This window comes from Triticum aestivum, chromosome 4D (genome assembly GCF_018294505.1).
Source record: "Triticum aestivum cultivar Chinese Spring chromosome 4D, IWGSC CS RefSeq v2.1, whole genome shotgun sequence".
NCBI classification, from domain to species: domain Eukaryota; kingdom Viridiplantae; phylum Streptophyta; class Magnoliopsida; order Poales; family Poaceae; genus Triticum; species Triticum aestivum.
This window is the reverse complement of record NC_057805.1, coordinates 517045146-517055539: the sequence shown is the minus strand read 5'-3', so window position 1 is coordinate 517055539 and position 10394 is coordinate 517045146. Positions and strand designations below refer to the sequence as shown.

The following is a 10394-nucleotide window of genomic DNA, read 5'->3' as shown; positions in this document are numbered from 1 at the left end:
CCCCCATGGGTCCCGGTTCGTGACTGAACCGGGACTAATGGGCTTGCCATGCCCGAACCAAAGCCCTGTTTTCTACTAGTGGCGGTTGCGGCAACAGCGGACCATGCGGCAAAGATGCAAGCGGAGCATGTAGCCCATATGCAGGCAGAGCAGGATGCAAGGATGGACTCGGAGCATGGCGCATGGATGGCGTCCGACCAGTGATCCGGCCAGCCAGCGAGGCATCCGTCACGCTCAGACATTTGTTTCATTTTGGCATGTCCGGTTTGTTGAACTATGATTTGCTTTGCTTGTTTTGAACAGTTGAATTCGGACAATTTGTCTCGTATAATCGATGTGCATGGATTACATGGATTTGAGGCTCCGCATTTGAGACATATGAATGTGCGGCAGCACATATAAGAGGCCGGCGAGCATCCGCGGACGTGCCCTCATGCCATATAGGGTGCCGGATTTGCCAAGTCCGGTTGTAGATGCTCTTAGCACCTACAGTGGGCTTCCAGCGCATGTATGGATATAAATCACGTGTCTACGGAAAAATGATTTAGATGAATACTATGTGGAAGAAAATGAAGTAAATCAACACACCGCTTACAAAAGCATACTAATTCAACATTAGATCGCACAACTTCTTGGCCCATCCATGACTAGATTCATATTTCGTCGTTGTGGTCGCGGTGAGAGGTGGGTTGGAACGGGCATACCCTTGCCTCCGCGTACATCTTTCCAGGCCGACAGTAATAGCCTTGTTCCGGCGCGCAGTGCGAGTCGTGAGAGCATATGCAGAGCCCTTCAATGGCGCAACCCTTGTGGACGATGTTGGGGCTCCCATCGATGCCGAGCACGCGGTCGCTCCACTCGCTAGAGAAGACCCCGTCTGGGTCATACCTCTCCTTCACTTTGAGGAACTCGCCGGACTTTGCGTACTTGGCGATGGCGCCGTCGAAGGCGAAGTTGCGGTTCTTGCCCCATTGCGGGACGGCGCCATACTTGCGCAAAGCCATCTGTTCGAGCTCGTCGATCACATCAGAGTGAGCACGCGGCCTACCCTGGGTGTAGCTCCGGTAGTAGGTGAAGTCAAAGTTGACCGAGTCCTCCGTCTTGCCGAGGTAGGCGGAGGAGGCCCCAACGTAGCGGATGAGCACGCCCATCTTGGCGTCGAGACTGCATAGGGCGCGCGGGTTGAGGTCGCGGAGTCGTTGCATGTCGGCGACCAACGCTGGGGCTTTGGAGAGCGCGACGCTGAAGCCAGTGTTGTAGAAGAAGAGGCTCCGGACGCGTGGGTCCCATGGGCATGAGGAGCGGAGCAGGTTGTCCTTGGCATCGATGCACGAGCCGGATGCCTGGATGCGGTGCTGGTACCCTACCACCGGGTATCCCGTGAAGGAGGAGCCGTCGTTGGTGAAGCCGTACGCCTGCATGGGGAACGACGCGGGCAGCACCCCCGCGGCTAGGCACCGTGCCATGTCGTTGCTTTCCTCCACATGCTCCTCCGCGACTCTTGCGACGATGAGCCCGAGCGTCGGGAAGGAACGGAAGCCGAGGTAGTCGTTGAGGCCATCGCCGGGCGACGAGACATCGACACGATCGTCCTGGCGGTAGATGACCTTGCCCTGCCGCGGCAGCCATGTCATGTCGCCGAACTCGTGCAGATGGCCCCACACGGCCACCTGCGCTGCCAGGTCAGAGTCATCGCGCTCCAGGAACGTGACGGACCGCTTGAACATCGGCTGCAACTGCAGAGTAACCTGCGCAAGCATCACACACACAAAAAAGGATGGGATTACATTTACCCCGTCATGCGACCTTTTTTTATAGGAATTACCTATTTAAGATTCTTTCATCCGTTTAAGTTGAGTGAAATTGTGCCACATTTTAGCCTTTTAAATGTTGCGCCATCAATAATAAATTATTATTACGAGGACTCAGGCTACTATTTCCTTTCCGGTTTATTAGGCCAGTGTGTATCCTAGATTGACAGTCTGATCAACGTAGTACAGATTATGTATCACAAAAAAATATCTTCAGAAACTTAAAATGGTGTTTTTTTTGCGAGAAAAAATGGTATACTTTCTAATCGTATAATTCTTGGGGTATACAACTCATGACGTGTTGGTAAAATTGTCAATTTATGAATAGGTAGCCTAAACCGGAAAGAGACCCAAAGTTTCCATGAGATGTGTTGGCTGCGAGATATTTTTCTTTCCCTTCTCGCAAGGCGACTAGGGAAAGCCTTCCTTCTCTCGGTCTTCACCGGCGAGCCCGTGGATTCGCTTCCCCTTCACCCGTCACTCCGGCAACCGGTGGCGGGGAGGGGATTTCTATTGTCTCAGATCCGTCTAGTAGATAGGTAGGGTTTTAGTCCTCGCATGTGCGGCGTTTAAACGGATGGCGACACTTCTTCTTCGAGTCAGTCTTCCGGGCACCGATCCTCCTCAAGTTTATTTGTTGGGATGGATTAGATGAAGCTCCGGCGTAGATTCCTGCCAGCTCCTCGGGGCGGCAAAGTTAGCGTTTCTCGTCATGCGTACGCGATGATGATATTTGTTGTCAGGTTCTTTAGATCGATTCAAGGATTCAACAGCGAAGACTGCGACTACGGGGCGTTGGTCCTTAGGAGCACGTGCACAAAGACATCCCAACTGTCATTGGCAAGGATCATGGCTAGCTAGTGGACAAATGTGATAACTACTATCCGAAAATTATATTATGAGACGGAGCGAATATACATACAAGTCATTTTGTCTTGTGAACATTCTAAATTTCTATGCACATTGAAGCTACTTTTATTATACAATCTTGGCCGTTGTATGTATGGAGATTGGAGTGGGCACGAGCAACGAGTTATGCGTCACGTACGGGGACAACATCCATAGCCAACAAAGTGACATGAAACTCACCTCATCGCATAGACGGGTGGGCAAGCGATGACCGACACACCATGTGTACCATGACAACCAAGACCTATCTCATATGGCCAAAATCATTGTTTGATTTTGTCGAAAAACTTTAGCCCAAAATAAACTCCTCCAAAAATTATTTCACGATCTCAGCAACGTCATAGCTTGTGGCGCTTTTGCCCCACATGGACACGTCAAACCATGCAACGTTTCTGGCTTTGCCACAACCTGATCAAGTATCTACGTTGCAGGGCAGAAACGCCAAGGCCTGTGGTGTTATTAACACCAAGGCCTATGGCGTTGCTGCCCCAACTAAAAACATCATGGGGTGTGGTGTTTCCAGCAATATGTGCCCATTTACAACCTATCTATTAAGGAAAGAATTGGCGTGTCTATGTGAGGGCAGAAACACCATAAACCGCGGCTTTACCAAAAGCAAAAATGTTAGATCGTGAAATAGTTACGGAGGATTTTATTTTTGTGCTAAAATGTCCTGGCAATGTCAAAACAATGATTTCCGCCATTGCACATAACATGACAACCAAGACCCTGTCTGTTTCAACTTCAATGGGATCCGAATCAACTCTAAATTCGCATCACGTACCACCGAGACAACGAAGTGACACGAAACTCAACTTCAGCACATGGGCGTGTGACAAGTGATGCGGGACCGTCAATGTGACATGGTGCATGTACCCTGACAGCTCCCAGACTTGCTTGACATAACATGCGATATATTTTTTCTTCTAAAAACGGTAGAACATGGCACAACTTTCCCTAAATGGGTAGAATGAATGAAAATCTCTTAAATTGATAGTTCCCGTAAAAAAATGCCATGATGGTGAAACTGGGGTTTTTGTAAACGTATCTTTCACTCCAAGGCCTCCTTTGGTTTATATATAGGATAGGAATATCATGGGAATTGAAACGCATAGAAAATAAGATAACATGTACCTCAATTTCTATAAGAAAAAGATATGTCATTTGGTTCATAGGATAGAAATTTTCACATTAAGACTTAGCCAATTTTTTTTGTGAAATATATTCTTTTTTCGTTTGAACTGTGAAGGATAAGAACCAATCGTATATAAGGATAGGAATTCACGGTAAATCATGAGTGTACATGCAGCCACGCAAAGAGGGAATCAGCTCCATCCACTCCCACGTGATTCGTGCAGTTATTATACAACCAGCTTGTATAATGATATCCCTGGCACATATAAGTGTTTGTATAGTCAGGGGCTGTTTGGTTTGTGACTAACTTTGCCAAAGGTTGGCACGTCTAAGGTTAGACAAATTTGACCAACTTAGGTGAGTGTTTGGTTCAAGCCATACTAAGGCCCCACATGGCATACACACAAAAAGTATGGTAAGATTCCCTTAGTCTTGCCAACTTATGACTCTCATTTAGATGAACTAATCTTAGGCATGCTTGGCAAAAATATGTGGCAAAATATGACAATGCAAGGCCTAAAATCAAACAACCCCTTTGTATTAAATCAGAGGGGGCAGCTACAAGTCCCCCACGTCAGTTGCATGGAACGGGCAGACATGCAATTAATCGTTCACCCGTTACATAGTCAATAAGTGTGCGTGTCCCACCACACAATAACTGCACTGATTTCACATTATTGTTTACAAAAGTTAATGGGCAACCTGCACCACCGGCAGCTCCTCTCTCACTCATCCTCTGTTCATCCTCAATCTCTAGTTCATGTTCATAGCTAGCTATAATTCATCCATGGAGATATAGAGCTCCTTATTCTTTGTAAAAATGAAGATGTAGAGTCGTAGCTATACTGCAGTCCACACCCCCCCCCCCTCTCTCTCTCTCTCTCTCTCTCTCTCTCTTAGCGCCAACATCTTCAACAACAGTTCTTTAGCTCCTCCAGCGATGCCCATGGCGATGTGGTTGCTCTATTAACACTAGTCACCACAAGTTGAGGTTCATATCGTGTATACAAACGTTCAGATGTACCTAGGGTGACATAATTAGCTAATACTAGTAGTTTACCATTCTTGACTCTGTCGAGCCCTAATATTCTAAGCGCTTAAATGTAATTTTTCCCAGCAAGTTAATTAGTAAAATATTCAATGCCAGTGTCGTGTGAGTTACTATTTATACATGATAAAAAAATTAAATTTCTTTCTGTTTTCTTGCCCTTTGGAGATTGAAACCCTCTTTGTAAATGATGTAGTTCCTGGACAGACTTTTTCCTTGTTTATTTACAACAGAAATTTACAGTAGAGGGGCTTCCCCTACTGTTCATGCGTAAAAAAAATATCTACCGCAAATATTATAACGAAAACATGTGAGTTCTCTAAGACTATCCACAGTGAGAGTAATATAGAGGGTAACATCACACATCTCTAGGCAAAATAGATGATGTGACGAGTAATTAATGAGAAAAAAGAGGCATGTGGTAACATAGCTAGTTATTGTAACATCACACATATCAAAACAAGATGAGCCTACAACCTAATAAATGAAGTGTTGCATGACGCCACACATATGTTACTCCTCACTATAGAGATAGTAACATAGACCAATAATATATGCATGTTAGTCTAAATTATTACACATTGTGACTAGTCTAATCCAAACTCTCGTCTACACACTCAGGAAGGAGCACTAATGCATCCTTAACATGCACGATCAATGCCACGCGGAATCCAAATGCACCATTAAGTGAACATGGCCCATACAAATTCATGACATTTAAGGCCTGGACAACAATCAGATGTGCATTTAAATCATAGACCACTGATACATAACTCAGTCCATGTACTTTACGTATCAGTGACGCGTATTCACCAAATTATACCTTGTATCGTTTTCGTATTCATTAATTCGCTATATTAAGTGCTAATCTCATAGCACAGATTGGCAGCTCCATCCTCGCATGGTACCATGTTCCAAAAATTCATGTCCTAGGAATTCACTCCTACAAATCAAGCTAGTCAAAAGAAAATTTTGCTTACAAATCTTACAAAATAGAATTCCTACAAAGGTTATGTAAACCATAGAAGACCTCAAACTATGTTCGAAGGAAAAATTTCCTCCATTTTTCCTTGTGTCCTTAAAAAAAACTCTAGCCTCTTCATCATGGCGATGCACACAGCTATAAGAAAATTCCGTATTTCTACGTTTTCCCTCCACTTATCCTGTTTTGAATCATAGGAGCCCCAAACTCCTCTGTTCCGAAAATCCTAAATAGTTTTTTCTTTGGAGATTTTAATATAAACTGCATACAGAACAAATTGCGTGAATCTACACCCTCAAATAAGTCTATATACATCGTAGTTCGTATTTAAATCACTAAAAATACTTTTTTAAGAAGTTAAACTTTTCACGGTACATGCATGCATGCACATGGGGGATTCGGCAACTCGATCACTACGTACCTGCGAGACGACGCCAAGGACGCCGAGCGAGACCTTGGCCGCGTCGAGGTCGGGGTGGTCGGCGCCGAGCTCCCGGACCACGGCGAACCCCTGGCTCGCCGGCGCCGGCGCGACGATCCTCATCCCGACCACGTACTCGTGCACAGCGCTGCCCTTCCCCCACAGCGAGCTCCCTTGCGCGCCCGTGGCCAGCAGGCCCCCGATGCTGACGCCGTACCAGTAGGGCGAGTGCGGCAGCGCGAGCCCCGCGGCGGCGGCGTCGCGGATCAGGTCCCGGAGCACCATGCCGCCCTCCACGGTCATCAGCCCCTGGGCCGCGTCGATGCTGACCGTCCGGTTGAGCCGCGCCGTGCTGATGATGGTGCCGTCGCGGCCGCCCGGGCAGGCCAGCTTGGGGAAGCTGTGGGAGTGCCTGGGGGCCGCCTTCACCTTGCGCTTGGCCGCTGCGGCGGCCGCCACGGCGACCACCAGCTCGGCCTCGGTGCGTGGGAACGCGGCGTCGGCGGCGCGGCAGGCGGTGCGGTCCGGGAAGGAGCCGTAGACGTTGGCGAGGGTGCAGTCGGACGTGCCGCGAGCACAGGCCACCGAGTCCGGCGGAGGGCTGGAGCAGGCGCGGCGGCTCAGGAGGAGGCCCAGCAGCATTAGGAGAGCCGCCGGAAGCAACGACGACGACCTGCTAGCTTCCATTCCATCTACTGCGCTGGTGGCAGACATGGTCGACGTACTTGAATGCGGGTGATGAGTAGCTCCTACTACTTGCACACGCAAGGCCTTGGGTAGACGGCAGTGAGCTAATAAATGGCCGCGTACTTAGGGCATGTCCAAGGAAACCGTCCGGATCCGTCCGCAGGTGCCATCAAACGCGGAGCTGTATCGGTCTCCGGAACGGTTCAGATATGATTTCTCCCGCAAATCGAAGACAAAAGTGGATATGTTGTGGAAGTCCGGACATGCGAAGCGCACGAATCCGACAACCCGGCCCATCAAAACCCTTTCCAGACCCCGCGACTCCAACTTTCTCGTTTTCTTTCATTCCTTCTTTCTCTCATGCTTTTGCCGCCGCTCCACCACCACAGCACACCCCTGCCGGAACTCTTCGTCTCCATCACCTCCGGGCTCCCCACTGCTTCTCCTCCGTCTCCGTTCAACCCCTGTCCTCCGATCACCCCGCCAGGTACCATCCGCTTCTGCTATTCTCATCATGCCCAACAACTGTTCGATGGATCGCCAGAGCTGAAAACAGTTGTCCCTTCTTCTTTCTAGCAATGGATTCTGATTTGGAGTACATATATGAGCAGTATGTTGAGTCATCCGACGGGGAGTACTCCGATGAGACAACGATGATGCAGGCGGTCAGGCGTGGAGCATGCGGAGGAGCGTGTTCTCAATTTCAAGGGCTCGATTAAGGGTCATCGAGTGCTCAACCGCAACAGAGCGCGTGGGCATTTGACACTGATGGCCGATTACTTTGCCCCGAATGCACCATTCACTGACCATTTTCGTCGATGTTTTCGGATGCGCATAACTGTTTTGGATCGTTTGTACCATGGTGCCTGGTCCTACGATGACTACTTCATCATAAAGAAGGATACCGTTGGAACGCTTGGCTTCTCTGGTTATCAGAAATGCACGGCCGCACTCCTAATGCTTGCATATGGCACGGTCGTTCATTCGTGGGATGAGTACCTACCGATGTCTGAGGGCGCATGCGAAAATGCCATGGCCAGATTTGCAACTGGCATGGTTGAGGTGTTCGGACCTAAGTACCTGAGAGAACCAACTATGATAGACATCAAGAGACTCTTGGCAATCTTAAAATCAAGAGGGTGGTCAGGTTTACTTGAATATCTTGACTGCATACATTAAAAATGAAAGAACTACCCGAAGGCTTTACAAGAGGAATAACAGGGTCATGCCCATCATTATTCTCGAAGCGTCGTCCCGCTGTTGGCGAGTGCATATCGTGTGCCTTGACGCCCGCATACACGCCATGCTCGGCGTCATCCCGATGTGTAGCTAACAGCCTCACCTCACTCGCCGCTGTATCTCCTCCTCATAAGTCCGTCGAGTCAAGGAATACAAACAGTGTGTGCGACTGTGAGTTTGGCTGCTTAACTTGGTATCAGCAAACCAAGCGCATACAGGAAACCAAGCGGGCTGGACGTGTCTTTTTTTCATTATGTAATCATGTATTAATTTTCTGATCACATATCATATGAGGAGCAAAATAGTTTTTTTAAGTGTCAGTTAACACGGTTAAGTCCCAAAATGGACGAAAGTGTCATATAGGGCATACATTTTTGAATCGGTGTTAGAGCACCTTCAATAGGCGCGCAACCACGCGGCGTGCTAAATTTTTTTTACAACACCAAAATAACCTTTTGTTTTTGCGCGCAGCAGGGCGCTTGCTCTAGCAGCCGCTGCAAAATATGGCGTGGCGCTGTAGCTCCAGCAGGCGCGTTAAAATTAGAGCGCGTGTGAGCAGCCGGTACTACGATACGATAGAAACAACATATAGATTTTAGAGGGACAAGACCGGAGCAGTGGGGCATCCATTTCACCGATGTTCGTGACTCCGGTGGATGGATCGAGGGTCGTCTTCAACACAATTCGGCTTCTCGGTGGACGTCAATTCGCGACATGGACAACGACGTTCTTGCCGGCGACTACTTGACGAACGGCGTCCGAATTGCGGTAGGTTCTCATTTACGTATTGATGTATATGATGTGCTTGTCCGATGTTGTATGCAGGGGGATCATGAGGAGGCGGTCGATCTAGTAGATCTGACGACATCACCGGCGGATCATATCGACGTTTTGGAGCGCGCTTCTGGGTGCTTGCAGATAGTGATGATGATGAGGTGAATGAGGTCGTGCATGATGAGAGGATCGTGCACAAACTGGCTAGCGCGGTGCCGTCGCCGCCGTTGGGGCCTATACCTGCTATCGCTCATCGTCGAAAGTTGGAGGTTTAGAAGAAAGCGGTGCTGCCCGTGAAGCCTTGGATCGGTCCGATCCCGAAGGTAAATCGTGCTCACATCTACTTCATTCCGGATTCTTGGACGTTGGTCACAAAGAAGAAGAAAGGGGAGAAGAGCAGGCAGTCGGGGCCGCCGCCGCAGCCACCGCCGGTGGCGAGGGCGGCTAACAAATTTCGAGCGGCCAGAGGGGCGCGTTTGAAGTCTTTGTTGGGCCTCGTTGAGGGGACTGATGCGGCGCTGGTCGTGGGCTCTCCGCGAACTGGGTATGAGGCCCAGTTGGAGATCCAAGCCTCGCCCGTACTCAGGTCCGACTCCGTTACGTTGCACGGGACATCGATTCCCGAGCCGCAGCCTGCTCGTTCTTCTATCCCCGCTAGGGTTCCTGGCTGCCGTTCCTGTGGTCTTGGGCGTGCAAAGCGAATTCCTCCTCTCGTGGCTATGGCGGGCCGAGGGGCAGGTGCGCCGTCGGGGAAGAAACTGTAGGGGAACGCAGCAGAAAACAAAAAATTCCGACCTACGCACCAGCCCAGGACCACTATGGAGACTGCATACAAGGTTTGATCTTTTTCGTTACCGACTCATAGCGCAGCGGGAAGTAGAGTCGATGACGATCGGCGGTGCAGATCCCCGCAGCTAGGATTTACAACCTCCCAACCGCGAGGATGTATACCCTCATCTGCTCCTCAGACAGCCCTCCGGGAGGCGGTCGAACAGCCCCCGGACGGTGTCGCGGACAGCCCTTCGGGAGGACCTTCGAAATTCGAACGGTCACTCGGACAGCCCTTCGGGAGGACCTTCGAAACTCGGACGGTCACACGGACAGCCCTTCGGGAGGCACTCACGAACTAAGACCGAAACTATAATCTCTTTACAGAGTTGCACACATACGGTGTCATCTATCCGGCAGGGCTTCGCCGTCCAGAACTAGTTCCCACCGGAACCCAGACAGCCTTTCGGCTCTACGAAACTATTTCGCTGGGAGGGAGAGAGAAGCCAGATCATGCATGGCACTTGTATGTGAGAAGGGATGATCCTTTAGGCAGCCCCCTCCACCCCTATTGTTGGGGAACGTAGTAATTTCAAAAAATTTCCTACGCACACACAAGAT

At 49.5% G+C, this 10394-nt stretch overlaps 1 protein-coding gene across 1 annotated transcript; it reads right to left on the bottom strand.

Annotated features, from left to right (window-relative positions):
* Window positions 1-335: 335 nt before the first annotated feature.
* LOC123099264 (probable L-gulonolactone oxidase 4) lies at window positions 336-7074 on the bottom strand. The gene is made up of 2 exons (XM_044521439.1): window positions 6306-7074; window positions 336-1748 (listed from the first exon to the last, which is right to left on the bottom strand). The coding sequence occupies exons 1-2, from the start codon at window positions 7017-7019 to the stop codon at window positions 654-656; spliced, it is 1809 nt and encodes a 602-aa protein (XP_044377374.1). The 5' UTR covers window positions 7020-7074; the 3' UTR covers window positions 336-653.
* Between the last annotated feature and the right edge of the window lie 3320 nt (window positions 7075-10394).

Coding starts and splice junctions, on each gene's coding strand:
- LOC123099264 (XM_044521439.1), bottom strand. CDS start 7,019: ATGTCTGCCACCAGCGCAGTAGATGGAATGGAAGCTAGCAGGTCGTCG. Junction 1,749..6,305: donor TCCTTGGCGTCGTCTCGCAG/GTACGTAGTGAT, acceptor ATGCTTGCGCAG/GTTACTCTGCAGTTGCAGCC.